Consider the following 18,925-nt stretch of genomic DNA (forward strand, 5'->3'; position numbering starts at 1 on the left):
ATCATAGCATTTTAATCAAATATATATTTTATTTATTTATTTATTTTATTTGAAAGGTTTTATATAGCGCTGGCAAGACCCGGTGGTATCAGAGCGCTTTACAAGAGTATCCGACCATAGTTGCAGGTTACATCGTTACAACGGTTACACAGCTTTAGAGCATAGCTACATAGTTACATGTTAGGTCGAGACAAACCATAAGGACACACACACGTGAGGGAAAAATCATGTAAGGGGATAGATTCAGGGGAGAGGGGGTAGGAGCTGGGGAAGTAGACCAAGAATGAAGGAGGTAAAAAGGAGGGGGAGGGAGCGAGACACAGCATGAAAGAGGAGGGGGAGGGTGACTGGGGCACAAACGGGTAGACGATATTTATTGCAGGAAACTTAACAGTGACATATAAAATATTTCCAATAAATCAAATTATACAATTTGGAAACCCAGCAGGCAAAAACAACCTGCCTAGATTTCAGTTAATTATGTATTTTAAATATACCACTCACACAGTCTTTTTTTCTTTATTTATGGCACACATAACTTGAGATGTCGCCACGTTGGTGACAAATGTTATTTCTTGTATGCACAAAGGCAAGAAAATGGAGGGAAGTATTGGCATATACTTCAATTCCATCAGTATTAGGAAAATTATATAATGTATTTCTAATTAGTTCATAGGAAATGTATGAATATTACAATTTTAAGTTTATAAAATTGGAAAGGGAACGGTTGAGAACTTCTGTTTGGAACAGTTGTACCTCTATGATAAAACTGAAATTGCGCAAAAAGATAGTAAACCTATTTAAAAAGAAAAGAAATTAAGACAGTAGGTGTGACTAACTGAAAGAGCAAGCTAAAAACTCAAAAGCATTCATAATCATTAAACTGTCCATGCTGCATTTTGCTTCGCCAGGGGCACATTATTTGATATAAATCAATTTCAGTATTATGCAAGTGAAACAAGCATTGGCAAAGCCAATGGATTTGGGTTTAGGTGCTAACGCACAGAGCATTAGCACAATAGAGAGAGACACATGGAAAAAAGCCAGCGGCCGAAAACAGCAATATTATTGTAAAGTAGTCCGCATGTAGATCAATGCAAGCGCCTGAGCAGAGGCACAATGATACACCCGAACAGTCAATAGTATTTGGTGAGAGATAATCCACTGGGCTGAGCCAAGATGTGATTTACAAAGTCTGAAGCCAATGGCTACAAGTGGCTGGTTAAAGAAAGCCAAAGGTTAAAAGGGGTGGACCCAAACGCCAATCATGTATATATTGATCAGTTTGACAGCACAGCTGTCAAAAACCCAGTCTTAAAATGTTAACACATCAAAATGAGTCCTCCTACGACAATACCCATCAAAGCAAGAGATTCCATTAGGGTGACCAGGTGGAGCTCTCCACTAGAGCAGGCGTATCCACGGGTGATAGAGCCATGCCAGGTTTTCGGGCTATCCACATGCGATAATTCTGTAAACTATGGATTTAAATGATTCTCACTGACATAATAGCTGATTATCCTGCAAACCTAGAATGATTGCAGCCTTGCTGGCCTAACACTGAACAACCTTTTACTAGCATCTAGACCCAATCAAAACAGCAAAGTGTAGTTTATAGCCCAGACCCAATGAATACTATAGAAGACCGTCTTACCCAGGATGGAAATCTATGAAGTGGCGGTGTTGGAGGTTTGGTTCCTCGATGTACAACGGTTTCTGCATCCGAATACTCCTGCTCTTTCTGAACCAAGCCAAGCAGGTTAATCCCAATCTCTGTCTCCAATTCACCTTCATAGTCTGCCTCAGTTTCCATTCTTTCAGGTACATCATCTATGTCAGTTTCCTCAACTTGCACCATATCAGGAGGTAAAACGATGGGCTTGAAGGAGCAGATGTCAATGTTAACTACATGATTTAGACGGTCCCCACCAGGTTGAGGCTGGCTGTAATGTTTCTTGGCAAGCTGAATGCTGTCCCTGGGCACAGAGGGTGTCCTCACCTTTGGCAAGGTCATGCTATTACCCAAACTGCCCTCCCTCACTGGGAAGGCCCTCTCCATTGACGAGGTCAAAGTCACAGTGGGTGCTGGGAGCTTCACTGTCATGGTAGGGGTCAGCAGTGGGCTGTGCATAGACATTTCCCCTGAAGAGGACGATGAATCTAACCTTTGGGAGCGGAACTTGCTGTTCAGCTCGTCTGAGGAATTTCCTAGGTCAGACGTCTGATTGGAGGAACTGCAATCACTGGAATGACTTTGGTTTTCCAAAGAAGACTTTAAAATCAAAGTTTCCTTAATTGTCCTGAGTGTTGTCGCAGCAGGCTCAGCCAACGGATCTGGAGATAGGCGCTCCAGTCCTAGAGTGTCTTCCGAGTTCACAGTAAAAGCTCCTTTCAAACAGGCAGCAGTCCTTATATGGAAGGCCTCATCTGCAGTTCTAGTTGGACTCTGTGATGAAGCAATCTTACCGACCAAGTCAGGGTCTTCATCATCCGTAAGCAAACTTGCTGCCAGCTGAGCGACACCTTCCGCATGTTCCTGGTATGGCTGCGTTACCCCTGTGCACAGGATCCTGTGATTCTGAGTAGAATGTTCAGCTACATAAGCGAGCGCAAGCCCAGGTAGAATGCTTGCCTGACGAGACTCCACAGGAGGCACTCTGTTCATACCTGCTTATAACAAAAACAAATACAGTTAAAAAAGGCTACATTTTTAATTGACTTGTATATAACAATTTTATTTCAGTGTTGGTGGTATAAAGATGAAGCATTTCGTCGATTGATCCAATCAGGAAAGCTCTTCATATGGATCATTAATACACAGATTTACACTTAAAGCCAACTAAGACCAAGCGGGATGACACTCAGCGTGGGATCCAGGGGCTTTCAAATACTTCAAGTACAAATAAACGGGTGAATGAGTACATAATTCAGTCAGCGTTTGAAAAAGTCAGAAGAGGCGCTAGGTTGGCATAGGCCTGATCTATGGAACATTTCCATTGTGCCTTTGTGGTGGTGGCCAAGACTTTTAATGTAGGTTCAAAATGGGGACACCGATTTTTCCAGTATTCTCACTTTATCACACTCTACAGTGGTCAGGACATCAAGGATCGCTCATTTCCATGTATGAGCAATTGTGAGTCTTACCACCACGAACATATAGGTTATATATTTTTTAGTACTGTAGTAAGTGGGTACTCGGACTCTTCCTCTTGGTCACCAACTTTAGAATAATGGGGACAACTACTCTTTTCAACTTTAAAGACTCTTTTCAACTTTAAAGATGCTATTTAGATTACCTGAAACACCAAAGGAAGACAATAGTGTGGAATTCTGTAACCAACTCGCACGGTTTTTCAAGGACATGGTGCAGACAGTCTTTAGATCCCTTACAAATAAGGGTATAGATAGCACTGGCAATACTCCCATTAAATCATCTCTTGGCTCCAATAAAGTGTTGGCATCTTTCGATCCTCCCAATATAGGACAGATATTCCAGGTACTCCGATCATTGAAGTCAGGAGCACCCACAGACCCCTGCCCCCCAAAAATATTTCAGATGGCACCTGATAGCATCAGCGAGCAACTCAGCATACTTTTTAAAGAAATTATTAGTATCTTCCCTGACGTGTGGAAAACGGTCTCAATTCTTCCTCTATTAAAGAAACCCAATCTAGATCCCAGTGACGCTAGCAACTATAGACCTATCGCAAGGATTCCTTTCCCCGCTAAAGTCTTAGAAAAAACCCTTAATACCCAATTAACAGCCTTTATTTCCTCGGCGGACCTGCTAGATCCCACATAAGAGGGTTTCCGACAGGGGCATAGCACGGACACCGCCCTGGTTACGGCAGCAGTGGAGCTACAAGCAATATTAGACTCTGGAGCAAAAGCCGCCCTGATACTCTTGAATTTATCGGCGGCTTTCGACACCTTTAACCATGAGACCCTAACCGGAAGGCTCCTAGAGGCAGGAGTTAAGGACGCTGCCCTTAATCTGATCAAATCTTATCTGAACAACAGGTCTCAATATGTGCAGATTGGTGACATATGCTCAGAGCAGTTTTCGCTTCCATTTGGGATACCGCAGGGCTCCTCGTTGAGCCCCACATTGTTCAACTTGTATGTGACCCCCTTGGCTGACATTATTAGGCAGTTCGGCTTTTCATTGCTCTCCTACGCGGATGATACTCAAATAGTGGTGTCCATATCAAGCAGTATGGAGGAAACTGCAGACCGTTTTAGCCAATGCATGTCCCGCTTTGACCAATGAATGAGTGCGAACTGTCTAAAGCTCACGAAGGGGTAAAACAGAAATTCTCCTACTGGGCTCCGACACTTCTTACCGGTCGCAGATTTGGTGACCTCCCAGTATGGGAGTTCTTCCTGCCCCAGTCAATAAGGTGAGGAATCTGGGTACTATTTTTGATGATAAAATAACATTCCATCATCAGATTAATAAGGTCTCATCGGCGATCTTTCTGACACTCAGGACATTCAGGAAAATTCGCACTTTTATCCCTCCAAATGCATTAAAAACACTGGTAACCGTTCTTGCCTTAGCCAGACTCTATTACGGAAATGCATTATATGCAGGCCTTCAAAAACAGCACCTTCTCAAACTCCAGCGGGCGCAGAATGCAGCTGCCCGACTACTGTTGAACATTCCCAAATTCCAGTCGATCTCTCAAGGCCTGAAGAAACTCCACTGGCTCCCAGTAAAAAAGAGGATAGATTTTAAGTCCTTATGCCTGGCTTACAAAGCTTTGCACGGGACCGGTCCCTTGTTCCTGAAACAACACTTCACCTGGTACCATTCAGCCAGAAACTTAAGATCATCACAGAGCAAACTCCTCAAAACCCCCAAATACAATAAAGCTCGATGGGAGGCAGAAGTTTTATTCTGGGCACAGTGAAACTATGGAACTCTCCCCCGATGGACATCAAACTCAGCCCCACATTAGTCTCCTTAGAAAATCACAAAAAACCTGGCAGTTTTCCAACTAAAGCCACGATCTCGGTTATGCATGGCAAACCTTTATTCCCGCACAGCGCCTAGACGCCCTTGGGCATTCTGCGCTATATAAATATATAATAAAATCAAAATAAAATCACAACCTTTATGCTTAAGAGGTCTTTAATGTGGGATAAAACGTCTTACTGGAAAATGGCAACAACTTACAGGCCCATCACAAGTGGGTTATCATACCCCGTTCATGGACGAGAGGCGGGGTTGCTAGACTCGGGTCCCGAATCGGATATGGGTGCGCGCCCAGTGGTGCCCTAGCTTGAATCGCCTATTACCATCTGAGACAGCTTGGTGCCCAGACAGTGCAGCGCGTCTGAAGACTGTGCGGGAGAAGCATTTGCTAACCTATTGTAAATCTGGAGGCAGTAACTTTAGTTGCAGCTATGGGACCCTCCCTTGAGTGTTAAACTGCTGGTCCCCTGCTGTAATTTCTTCACATACCGTGTCCTCACCATTAGCAGCACTGGATATATTTGCTATGCTTCCCCCTCTGCTTAAGGTCTTTTATTTGTTCGGTTTCTTTTTTTTTTTTTTTTGCCCCAGTTGGGTATCTTTAAACGTTCGAGGTTGGTTTTTGCATTGCTTGGGCAACCTGGACTATTGGTGGTTGACCCCACACTGAACATTACCTGGCACTAAGTGCTCTGGAACATGCACTGAGAATATAGAGGTTGTTATAATTTGTAGCTATCCTGATATTTACCCTTAGGAATGTCTTGCCTCTGCATACTTTATGAACACGTGTATTATAAAAAATTGAAAATGCCAATAAAGATATTTAAAAAAAAATCATACCCCGCTAATTCCATCCCCTCAAATGTAGCTCTTAAGACCCAAAAAACTGCCCTTAATTAAAAACATATTTTTTTGTTAGGCCCATCACAGCACACCAGCATGGGACAGAGAGTGATCCCACCGCCTCAGTCATTACCTTACCTCTCTGAGAGTTATGGTTTTCTATCTTGCACAGTGTGCACATATAAATACACAATGTAATCTACTTGTGCAGTTTTACAAAAGCCATTATTAAACGTTGGCAAGGCCAAAAGTCAGCAACCAACACCAGGCCTATTGGCTTTGCCAATACGTGTTAACTTCTTACATTGTGGATACAACATGAATTCATCTCAGATCTGTTCACTTTTTGGGAAGTCACATTCAAAACCAGTTTGGTGGATAAAATAAACAGCCTACAATCCAGAGATGTCCAACAACGCACTTCTCCCCAATTGCCACATTCACACCGCTCTTCTCTTCTACCACGTCACACTGGGGAAACAAATAAAAATGATTGGTTGCAATTCTACATTTATTTGGGCCCCAAATGTGTGTATTCATTCCATTGTATTTCTCGGACCACACAGTCACACTAAACAGAGCCTCAGACTTTTCTCCTTAATTTTAAGACCTCATCTTGTAAATACTCACAGAGCAGTTTTGACCCATCTCTTGATATAAAATGGTAACGGACAAAGCAAAACAGCTAAACACACAAGCAATAGCAAAGCCAGCAATTAAGCGTGTAAGGTTTTTTTGCAAATATGTAAAAAATATTAAGCAAACCTAAAAAAATATAAAAATAAAGGAGTGGCCCTGCAGCCTGCGTTCACCATCTCTGGCACTCAAATGCACTCCTTTCAAGGCACGTGTGATCAGGCTAGTTGCTGTCACTCACAGTGCAAGGCAGCTAGTGGATGAGGTAGGCTGGCCCACGGCACCATGCTCTAAGAAGCTGCGGAAGGTCGAAAACGTGACGTTCAGGTTACCCACATGTCTATGGTGGATCCAGGCCTCCAATTAGATATTGTAGTCCAACTAACCCCCGATATGTTGCACAGACAATATTATCTGCCAAATCTGAACACCAAACCATACGTGTCACCAATAAACGGATAGCGCATCCATTACTTAATGATAATGGCATTACTTCTAGTCCTACTCTCTCACCTTCCTTCTTAACCAATCAGGCCCCTGGCCTCCCAGAGACCCACCCGTAACCTATAAAAACATCACCCCCAACTCCTGTACGTAAACAAGCCGAGCCAGAACTCAGTTGGACTGCCCCGGGAAGGTGGGAGGGAGCCTAAAGAAGGCGAGGGAGTAGGTCTAGGAGTAATGCCGTTATCAGTAAGTATCTCCCTCGCCTTCCTCCTTAACCAATAAGGAAATAGCAAGCAAAATAGAGACAGACAACTGAGTGAAGAACACCACACTATAAAACAGTGCACAAATCACAACACCACTCCCCTATCCCCCCACAGATGAGGCTTTGGCTATGCCCACTGAGTCAATTGCATCTCCTACTATTGGTCCTTAGGTGTATCTAGGTAGTGCTCGAATTGAATGCATTTTACTACGTTTTTGTTACTTTTTCGAGCATCGTCAAAGCCAATGAGTCTGGCTTCAGTATGCCAAACAGTATTTGCGCATGTCTGTGTTTGACAGACTGTATTTGCCAAATGCTTGTTTTTTTATTGTTTTTTTTTACAGCAATTAACTGGGTGGATCTTGTCTACTGGAAAGATTAAGAAAACCCAACTTTGAAAATGTTAAATTATTTGTAAGAGATGCTTTTTTAGCCCACTGGACATTTTCTGGATATTTTCTAATCATACTTTGCAGGCGCATGAGGCACACAAACAAAACTGCTTTGCTGTTCCACTACGAAAGCCTAAAGTACGATAGGTAGGGATCAAAGCTCTGACTACCTCCATAACGTAAACGTAGTGTGTGAAAGTGTGTCATGTAAACCTTATGCAATGTTCTTCAACTGTAATGTGCCATTCATCACCACACAGCTCCACCAGCCATCAACAAAACCAGTCTCCGGCCTACGATCAGGGTCACTGAAATTATGAGGCAGGAGAAGGCTAAATTATGCGGCAGGGTTGACCAAATTATGTAGCAAGGAAAGGCAAATTTTGCAGCATAATGCTGATTATTGATCATCAAGCCAAGGAGACTACACATTCGGTTAACTACTGAACAGATGCTGCTGGAAGAACTGGTGTGAAAGCGTTGTCAGGTTAGCAAGAATAGAAGCCATGTGGTCTAGCGACAAGGTTGCAGACTTGGACCAGGGAGGCATGGGTTTCAGTGCTTGATTTAGCATTGTGATTATGGGTAAATATCTCTCCTTTTAAATTGTAAATCTTTGTAACGTAGTGTGTAAAAGTGTGCCATGTAAATTTTATGCAATGTTCTTCCACTGTAATGTGCCATTCATCACCACGCAGCTCCACCACCCATCAACAAAACCAATCTGCGGCCTACGATCAGGCACGCTGGAGTTATGCGGCAGGAGGGGGCTAAATTATGCACCAGGGTTGACCAACTTATGTAGCAAGGAAAGGCATATTTTGCAGCATAATGCTGCACATTTTCTGTTAGTATTACTTTATTATATTTTCATTTTTACACTTGTTTACCCTATTTGGGCATACATTGCACCTCATTAGTACCAGTTTAATGCTCAAACATAGCAATAAGCAAGAGAAAGGTGACCAGTCAACCTTTGCAAAGGGCCTTCCCCTGCGAGCCAAAACGTGTTGCTGCATTGTAACTTTTGAACCGTTTGAGCTAGAAGCAAACATTATTTGGGGTAAAATCTGCAGATTATGCAGCAGATGATGGATTATGTGGCAAATGCAGGAAATCCATAATCATGCGAGAGCCGCAGCAGCCGCACACTCGTATAATTCCAGAGGCCCTGCCTAGGGTCCCAATGTAGTGCAAGGTTGCCATATCTAGCATTTCTGGTAGAAATGCTTAGTTTACAAATAATCAATTCTTTTACTAAGTGGTATATATACAAACAATACTCATTTTGCAGAACGACTGCTCTTTCTCTACAGAATGTATAGCTAAAACGCTGCTAGCACATCAACGCTGCCTGCCAAAGGGACCAGGCAATGCAGACTTAGCCTTGCATCATGTTGTTCTGTTTATTCCATCAAGTGGGGCGGGAAGGGATTAAACAAAGCTTCAAGGCCCATCCATCTGGAAAAAGTGCAGAAAACTGCTCAGAACCTATGAGAGCACCACATGGGGCCTGACTGGGGAAGCCAGATCATAAAAAGGGACATAAAGAAATCAAATCTCGCGTCATTCCAAGTGGTCTGTGCATGTATTTAAGTCAAGTCTGCCCCTTTCACTGCTTTCCAGCCAGAACATAGGAATTATATGGAAAATAATACAGCCAGACAAGAGACAAAGCGAGATGGAACCGGGTGCCCTGCTTCGAATAACCGAGCACCCAGAAAGTGTGCATTTCTCAACAGAAAGTTCCATATTTAGCTACCTAGAGTCTGGGTGCAGGTTTTTTTTATTCTCTTTACCACAGATAATCTTTAACCTTGAAGTTATTCCCGAGAGTGTTTAACTCAATGACACTGACACGCATGTGACATAAAATGGCCGCCCCTTCGACGGAGTTTTACAAGAGGTGAATATCTTGACAGCAGCCTCTGGCTACATGCGCCCAGTGGCTGTAATATGGAGATTAGCTACCTGAATCCATGTCCGACTGATCAGGTACATAATCTACTCCTTATTGACACTGGCTTTGAGTTCATCGCAAGCGTGAAGACGGAAAAGGCCTAGAAGTCTCATAGGAAAGCATCTTGGACCAGACATACAACCGTTTTTAGTGTTCGCAAATAGAAAATCGGGCCGTTTGCGACTGCTCAAAAGGTTGTAGCATAAACAAAACCTATTTTGCAAGTCGGTAACCTATTATTGACTTCCAAAATAGTATTTGTGAGTCGCTATTAGGAAGGGGCGTGCTAAGGGCGTCCCTTCCTGATAGCGAGTCGCAGATTGTGTAAGATTGTTTGTCAACCGCAAATGGAGTCGCAAAATTATCGCAGTTCCAATTGCAAATGAGATGGGGAGAAAATATTTTTTTACGAGCAGGCAGTGGTCCGTGCCGTGGTCCCACGGATCACTGCCTGCCCTTAACGAATGAAAAGAAAACTTTTCATTTTTTTCTTTTAAACACATCCCGTTTTCCTGCATTTGAAAACAAAAAACTGTTGCTTTATTTAAAAAGCAAACACAGACACGGTGGTCTGCTGTCCCCAGCAGGCCACAATCCCTATGAATGTAGCCCATACCCAGTAGGTTGCAAATTGCAACCTGCCTCATGAATATGAGGAGGAAGGTCATTTGCGACCCCCATCGGGAATCGCTAAATGTGTCGGAGACACATTAGTACATTCCGTTTTGAGAGTTGCAAAAAATCGCAATTTGCGACCAGCAAAACGGAATGGTTGTACATCGGGCCCTTATTCCAACTGAACCCAAAGTATTTACAATCTGGTTGGAACGTCCCTACACTCCCTGCAGACGCCATCTTCTGCCCTCCCTTTCGTCAATCAGGCAAGAAAACATCTTCACCTCTGCATAATTTGCTACAGAGAGGACCGCAACTTGCAAAGACGTATTTATACAAGATCTGACAGATCAGCTCAAAACTTGCACACTTTCTACTAGCAGTTGCTCCTTACTAAAACAGGGACCACTGGTTTATTTCAGGAACAGAGGACGTACGCAAATAAAAAGTAATTTTGTGCAATCCACATATTCTCTTCCTTTCAGTGAGAAGCAAAAACTAGACTAGCAAGGCGCATCTAAACGGTAGAAGATTTTCCCACGCATAATTATTACACGGGATGAGATGTGCAGAATGACTAGTCATTCCTTAGATCACCTTGCATAAAATGGAATGATTGTTGGTGATGTACGACTGTATTTCTATATCAATAAAAGTTTAAATAAACACCCCCCCCCCCCCCCCCAAATGCGGTCTTAAGTCCACCACTGATGACTTTGAGACAACTTAGGATCTAAGCGTGGGTTACAAAACCCATGAACCAGCAAAACCAGAAAGACCAAAAACCCCCTTGTCACATGCTGATCATGACAGCGTCAGCTCACCGCGCAAATAAAAGCCATAGAAACAACTTACAACTGAGAAAGTAGGTGGATGGACACACAAACCCTTTCACCAGCAGGACCCCTGAACTTGCTGACAATAGTTCTGCCCACCACTAAAAGAAGCACACCTAGTTCAGGCCTGGTTTTATGATTTCCAGAATGTTACCCTGGGCAGGAAAGATAATTTATGATGCTTCCTGCTTGGGAGAATGTGGAACAGCAATCTTGTAATTCACCAAACGGGATCAAGCTCTGCCAGAACAACTTTCAGTGCAACCATCAGAGCAGGCACACAAGAGCTCCTCATTTTTAGTCTCAGCCTCCTAAAAACTACCTTTATTTTAGGCAACTCTGTTTCTTATTTCCCTTCAACTCCCTACAAATAGGACTTTGAAATAGGCCAAGCTGTTTAAAAATAAATGACTGATCATAGGCGAGATGCCTAACAAACCCAAGTAAACAGCCGAAGAACAACATTGTTTAAATGCCGGAATAAACGCCATCTCCCTCCCTCCTCCAAAATCCAGAATGCCTTCATGAATGTACAGCAAGTAAATGTTCTGAAGTCCCTGATAATATGGGTAAGAAACAGTGAAAGCCACATAATGGCAATCTTAGAAAAATGTGATGTGTTTTATTAATATTACAAGTTCATTAACTTCCCAATAAAATACCCTCTTCTGCTTTAATATAATTTTATGGGGTCTCCACATTAGCTGCTCATTCTCAAATTTTGAACAGGGCCCCTTCAGTGAATGTCCCACCAATCCTAAAGCAGTCAACGGATGCTTGCTTTACTCCACGAGAGACTGACACTAGCCACTGGATCGCCTGTGCAACATCTGTCTAGAAGGCATACTACAAACCTAGAGCGTCAACAACCAAGTATTCAATGGCTTAAATCCAGACTACATAACAGTAACCAGCAACACCGCTGCAATACAAATGTTGTCTAAGTGATGTTTACAAGAACCTGCCTTATCGCAATCAATGGACTACACAAAGAATTATGGTCGACAGAAACCTGGCAAAGTGAGACCTTTCTGCTGACACTATGCAGGTCTTCGGATGACGGGGCCTAGAATTTGTCATGAGTCACTAATGGTGCATTTTAAAAGTCAACCGGAAAAACAAGGACATTAGCTTTACTTTTATTGAATTTGGATTTTCTTAAGTTCAGAGGCTGTCCTTGTCAATTCTCACCCCCAAATTATCTTCCCCAAATTTCAGAATTATTTTCCATCTGGATCACCAGGGCATACTGAGCCGCTGCTTGGTGACACAGCAGGATGAGGATAAGCCAGGAGGGCGTTTTTTGATCCCCAGAAGGAGTCAATTACATCAATGTGCTGAATTACAGCTTACATTAACTTTCTTACAACCTGCATCTCTAGTGGCCAATAGCTATATGTGGCTAATCACATACCGCACAACGTTGCCCTTACTAAATCTGGGCTATTGGGGGGGGGGGGACCGGGGGGGGGGGTGGGGTCCATCACTTCCTACGACACCAAGTAAGCTTAACCTTTCACAGAGATCAGGGGTTGCGATAGGTGGTTGAAGTTTATTTTTTTAATATTTTCAAACAAGTGGTATATTTCAGAGATTGCTCTATGACGTGCTCATAAAATTCATCAATGCATTTAGTCTTAATGCTCCAATGCAGCAAATGCATGCACCGGACCATAAAGAAAACACATGCATCGGAGAAAGTCTGAATAGCGCAAAAAGAAATAGCAGTGACTAGAAATACTGCACACAGCCCTTTATGAATCCGGAGCATAGATAACTAATTCCCGCTACATACACAGAGACAACAGAGAGAAATTCACCACAGTTGTTACATACTGGTCAGCAAAAAGATGCCACCACAACAGCTTTGTCTGATAACATTCATGCAAGTTATTTCATGGCATGCTGGGATGGGGGGGAGGAGGTTAGTATAGTTTTGTACTGCACTCACGCATTTTGAAGAAAAATGCGTGCGTGAGAGACCACACACTTCTTATAAATCACGCTTATAATGGGCTGAAATTTATGAATGGAGTGTGACTTATTTGGGGCAGTGTTTTGGTTTCATCTGTTTAGGAAGTTGCTCATATGCGGTCACTTAAAATGTGTAGACATGCTTATGGGTGGAGTGGAGCAAAGTATAGTGCCCAGCAACATTAGGGTGATTTCTTCCAGTTTGGAGTAAGTATCAACCTCAGTTCTATTCTGTCCATCCCTTTCCAGTGGTTGCAGGAGGTTTTGTCTATGATTGAATATAAATACTCCACAAGTGCCATTAATGAACAAGTTACTTGCCTTCTGTCACACCTTATCTGGTAGAGACTCTTTCTAGCTGGAGATTCCTTACCGTACTAATATTCCTAGGCGTCAGACTGGATCCGTAAATCTTTCGGAGGCAGTACTCCTGCCTGCCAGTAGGTGGCATTGTTTGGATCTGCGTGGTGGCGCCGGAAGTGATGTACGCAGTGCCTATATAGGCACCACCTCAGCAAGCTGATATCAGTTTCTTTTCACAACTTTCCACGCAATGAGTGCGGAGCCACGAAGAACATTGATCACTGGTGTGGAAAACTAGGGCCCTGAAAGTGGAAACCCCTGTCCCTAGAAATCCGTTCACAGAGCAGGGAGGCTGGGTGGCCTGGTAAGGAATCTGCGGCTGGATAGAGTCTCTAACAGATAAGGTGCTACCAAAGGTAGGTAACATTTTCATCTGATAAAGACTTCGAGCTGCAGATTCCTTACCTTAGAATAAATACCCAACCAATATCTCCCCAGAGGTGGGTCTGCAAAACAATATCACACTAAAAAGTCCAGCAGGACCGAACAGGCAAAGTGCTTGTCCAGACAAACCCGACTGTCCAGGCAGTAGTGTTTTTTGAGCGTATGCAGAGATCCCCACGTTGCTGCCTGGCAGGTGTCCAGGACAGAGACTCAGCGTGCTAACGCAGTGGTTGCAGCATTGGCTCTGGTGGAATGAGCATGCAAGCCCTCAGGGGGTTGCTTTTTGGCCAATGCGTAGCAGATTTTAATACAGAGCACGATCCATCGGAAGATGGTTTGCTTTTGCATGACCTTTTCCTTCTTCGCTCCGACATAACCCGTGAAGAGTTGGTCGTCCACCCAGAACTTTCTCGTGCAGTCAAGATAGAATAAAAATGCTCTTTTGGGGCCCAAACAGTGCAGTTGTTCCTCCTCTTTAGAGGGATGTGGCACAGAGTAAAAAGTAGGCAGGGTCATGGACTGGTCTACATGAAAGGGAGTAACCACTTTCGGCAGAAAGGAAGCTCTAGAACGCAGAACCAACTTGTCTGGGTAGATATTCAGATATGGAGGCTTGGATGACACAGCCTGAAGATCACTGACCCTCCAGGCGGATGTTATTGCCACCAAGAAGGGTGTCTTGATGGTAAGCAACCTGAGAGGACAGTTGTGCAATGGCTCAAAAGAAGCACACATCAAGAACGTCAGGACTAAATTATGGTCCCACTGAGGCATGATAAAGAAGGAAGGAGGAAACACATATTGCAAATCTTTCAAGAACCTATGTACAATAGGGGATTGGAAAAGGGACGGCTGGTCAGACAACCGCAGAAAGGCGAAGATAGAAGAAGGATAGCCCTTTAAAGTGCCCAGAGCACAGCCTTGCTGGGCAAGGGAAAGGATAAAAGAGCAGGCCCGGAGAGAGGGGAGCAGAAATAGGGTCAACCTGTTTCTCTTTACACCATGCCACAAACTTGTCCCAACCGCAGGCGTATAACAGTTTGGTGGAGGAACACCTGACTCCCAAGATAACATTGCAGACTTTAAGAGGAATTACAAAATCTGGCAACGGTGGACACTCAATCTCCACGCAAGGTGATGGAGAGTTAACAGGTTTGGGTGGAGAACCCTTCCTAGCTAATGCAACAAAAGATCATCCCGAAAGGGCAGCCTGATTGGAGGAACGATGACCATGCTCAACAGCTCAACTCTCTGATCTTCTTGAGAACTCTGGGCAGGAGTGGTATGTGCAGAAAGGCGTACAGGAGGCCTGAGCTCCACACAAAACAAAAAGTGTCTCCGAGCGAGAGCCACCTTGGAAACTCCAGCGCGCATAACTGCTGACATTGCGTGTCTTGGCAGTGGCGCACAGATCTAACCAAGGCTCTCCCCACTGCAGAAAGAGACCCTGCACCACCTCAGGATGCAGACGTCATGAGTTAGTTTGCCCCGGGATATGCCCTGCTGTTCCAGTCATGTCCAGAAGAGCAGGGCCTCTTGACAAAGGGTTCATGACCCCACCCTGCCCTGCTTGTTGCAGGACCACATAGCAGTGGTGTTGTCCATGAACACTTGTACTAGCTGGAGGGTAGAAAGGGTTTTAATGCTGGCCGGATTGCCCAGAGCTCCAGAAGGTTGATGTGGAGTCCGGATTCCGCAAGAGACCAGAGTCCTTGATCTCCACCTCTCTCAGATGGCTATCCCATCCCAGGAGCGATGCATCTGTCACCACTGTGAGATCTGGTTGGGGAAGGGAGAGGGGTCTGCTGCAGACCCAATTGTGATTCATTAACCACCACTGCAGATCTGTTGCAGTTTCCTCCGAGATATGGACCATGTCGAAGAGATTCCCCTGATGCTGCGCCCACTGGAACTTCAGGTCCCACTGCAGAGTCCGCATATGCCAGTGGGCATGGGTCACCAGCAGGATGCACAAGGCCACGAGTTCCAGCAGCATCAGAGTCAGTCTCACCGAAATCTAGGATAGAGGTTGAAACATTGGTATCATAGCCCGATTATCCTGGACTCGTCATTCGGGAGGATAGGCCCGAAACTGCACTGTGTCCAGAAGAGCTCTGATGAAAGGGAGCATCTGAGAGGGAGTCAGGTGTGACTTTGTTACGTTGATAGTGAACCCCAGAGAATGCAGAAGGTCTGACGTAGTCTGGAAGTGGGAGACAGCAGCCTGGGGACAGCCTGGGGACAGCCCGCCTTCAACAGCCAGTCGCCGAGATAGAAGACTGGCACCCCTGATCTTCGCAGATGAGCTGCAATCACCGTCATAACCTTGGTGAACAAAAGGGAGCACGGCAAACTGAGAGTGATGACCTACAGTTAACCACAGGTAACACCTGTGGGTAGGCAGGATGGGAACGTGGAAGTACTCTTCCTGCAAGTCCAACACTACTATTCAGTCTGCTGGGTCCGGGGCAGACGGGACTTGAGCGAGTGTGAGCATTTTGAACTTCTTCTTGAGCAAAAAATTAAGCGGACACCGGTCTAAGATAGGAAGAAAGCCTCCGTCCTACTTGGGCGCCAGAAAGTAGCGAGAATAGCAACCACAATCTACTTTAGGCTTCGGCACTCTCTCTATTGCTTCCTTGGTCAAGACATCAGTAGCTTCCTTGCGGATCAAGGTAAGATGGTCCTCTGTCAGCCTGTCGCCAGCAGGTAGCATGGATGTAGAGGTAGTCGTGAAGGGGAGGAAGTAGTCCCTTCAGACAATTTGAAGAACCCATTGGTCTGTTATTATAGACTTCCAGTGGGGCATGTGATGGCATATTCTGCCTCCCACTGGGTGCGAATGATGGTAAGAGGGCAAATTATAATGGTTTGGAGGCAGTGGCGGCTGGGAAGGGTGGTGGACTAGCCCGACCTCTGGCTGTCCGACCCAAGAGGCCAGTGGGTACTACATCCTTGTTAATGTAGAGGCTGGGAAGCATGCATGCCATGGCGGCAGGGTGCAGTATTGATGTGGCTGAAAGCCCCTTCTGTGGCCACGTAAGGTGGACTGGGGTTGGCGAGGGGTCATAGAAAGGCCCATGGACCTGACCACAGCCCTGCTGTAATTGAAGCACTCCAGCGCTGAGTCTACCTTGTCTCCAAAGAGACGGGAGCCATCAAAGGCATGACCATAAGCAATACTTGGACATACCCTGAAAAGCCAGTTGCTCTCAGCCATGTGTGGCGCAGCAAGGACACCATCGAGAAATCCGCTCCGCCCAGCGAGTCGATGGTATCCAGTCCACATCTGATCGTGAACATAGCTGCATCTCTTCCATCAGCAAAAGCTTGGAAAAGTATGGTCCAGGCCTCCTCTGGAATCAGGGGTGGCACCATAGAGCCTGGGAGTAATGGCACAAAAGGCATGCGGTTTTTCACAGATCGCAGTGCAAAGCTGGTAGAAAAAAACATCTTCTAGCCTAAGATGTCCAGCCTTCTGGATTCCCTATTCAGTGGGGCGGTAGGGGAGGAGCCAGGATTTACATGGGAAGTGGAGGCTTGGACAACCAAGCTCTCAGGGGTAGGCTGTTGTGTGAGGAAATTGGGTTCCCCTGGGGCAGAGTGGTGTCGGTGGGCAATCATTCTGTTCACAGGAGCCCCTGTGCTGGCCTTGGGACAAGTCCCAAGCAGGACATCCGTAAGGGCTTAATTAAATGGGAGAAATAGTTCTGAAGGGGGTGTCACACCCAGCTGAAGCACCTCTGTTAAGAAGTTTATCTTGACTGCAACTAAGGGTAGGTAAAGGTCCAGGACCTCAGCCTCCTTCCTCACCACCATTGCAGAAAACGCTCCCTCCTCCGTAGCCACGGTAGGGGGAGAAAACATGACAGTATCTGAAGAAGTGTCCAGTCCACTGGCCTCAGGCGAGTTCTCACCAATGCCCACTTTGGATTCTTAGGGCTGTTATGCTTCAGGGTCCATCGACCCCTCCCCGAGTCCTAGCCCATAGGAAAAGGGCTCAGGCTCGTCTGAAAAAACGCGATGGACAGGGCAAAGTAGAAAACCTCTTCGAATTCTAGCTTTTCTTCTTTTTGTGGGACTTATCCGAGTGGCCTGACAACTTCAAATGTGACAAGAACCTTGGACTCCACGACCGATCACGGATTCTTTCTCTTAACCGGGATCGACAAAACATCAAAAAATCATACTCAAAAAGTGACTGACAGGGTAGCTCTCGCCAGATCTGTGCTGGCTGGCACGGAAAGAAAAGAACTGACAACAGCGCGATTGGGTGGCACCTACATAGGCACCGCACCCTTCCCTTCCTGTGTGGACGATGCCATACGTAGCAGAATGACGCCACCTACCGGCACACAGGGGTACTGCTCCCAAAAACTTTTGGGATCCAGTCTGATGCCTGGGGATAATTCTAAGGTAAGGAATCTGCAGCTAGAAGGCTCTAGCAGATCATATAGGAAATGGTATCAACTTTTATGCTTAGAGTTTATGCATCATTAGTGTCTAAAATGGCTGCACCATTTGAGTTGGGATTCACTGCTATTATCAATGCCTGGCCATTGTGCCATTATTAGTGATGGGAAGAACTGGCAACAATATTGCTAGGGAGATGTACTACCAATAATGCCTGAGGGCACTACCATCATTACTGTATATATAAACGCAGTAACCCAAAAACAAAGCTCAATGGTCTACTTTCAAACTATATGACCACAACGACATCTTTAAAACCATATCAGCCATTAAGCCAAACAACCAATACAACGATCCACTTCCAGCAAAATTTGTGCTGTCCATCGACCAGGCGAACATCCCCACTTGGACATCGATAGTCAATGCCTCCCTGTTCCAAGGATCCTTCCCAGACTGTCTAAAGATGGGCCAAGTCATTCCCATCATAAAAGAAACCGACAGAGAATCCCGCAGACCCTAACAATTTTCGTTCAGTATCCAACATTCCCCTATTAGCAAAAGTGATAGAAAAGTGTGTACATCAACAACTAAGCCAACACATCTCTAAATTTAAACTACTAGACGATTGCCAATCGGGGTTTAGACCAGATCAAAGTACAGAAACGGCAATACTGCACATAGTAGACGACACATTACTCGCTCTGGATCCGAACAAGGCATGTCTTTTAATTCTTCTTGATTTATCATCAGCGTTCGACACAGTTAATCATGATATGTTGCTAGAACGTCAGGAAAACCGGATGGATTTGTCGGGGA

The 18,925-nt window shown here is 45.0% G+C and overlaps 1 protein-coding gene across 1 annotated transcript in view; it reads right to left on the reverse strand.

Moving 5' to 3' along the window:
- The window catches only part of PLEKHH1 (pleckstrin homology, MyTH4 and FERM domain containing H1), a 380,707-nt gene that overhangs the window by 212,923 nt on the left and 148,859 nt on the right, over positions 1-18,925 (reverse strand). The window contains exon 7 of the mRNA XM_085627151.1: positions 1,655-2,667. Within this exon, the coding sequence (XP_085483277.1) occupies positions 1,655-2,667 (1,013 nt within the window). The remainder of the gene's footprint in view (positions 1-1,654; positions 2,668-18,925) is intronic.

Source organism: Triturus cristatus, chromosome 9, assembly GCF_964204655.1.
Source record: "Triturus cristatus chromosome 9, aTriCri1.1, whole genome shotgun sequence".
Taxonomy (NCBI): domain Eukaryota; kingdom Metazoa; phylum Chordata; class Amphibia; order Caudata; family Salamandridae; genus Triturus; species Triturus cristatus.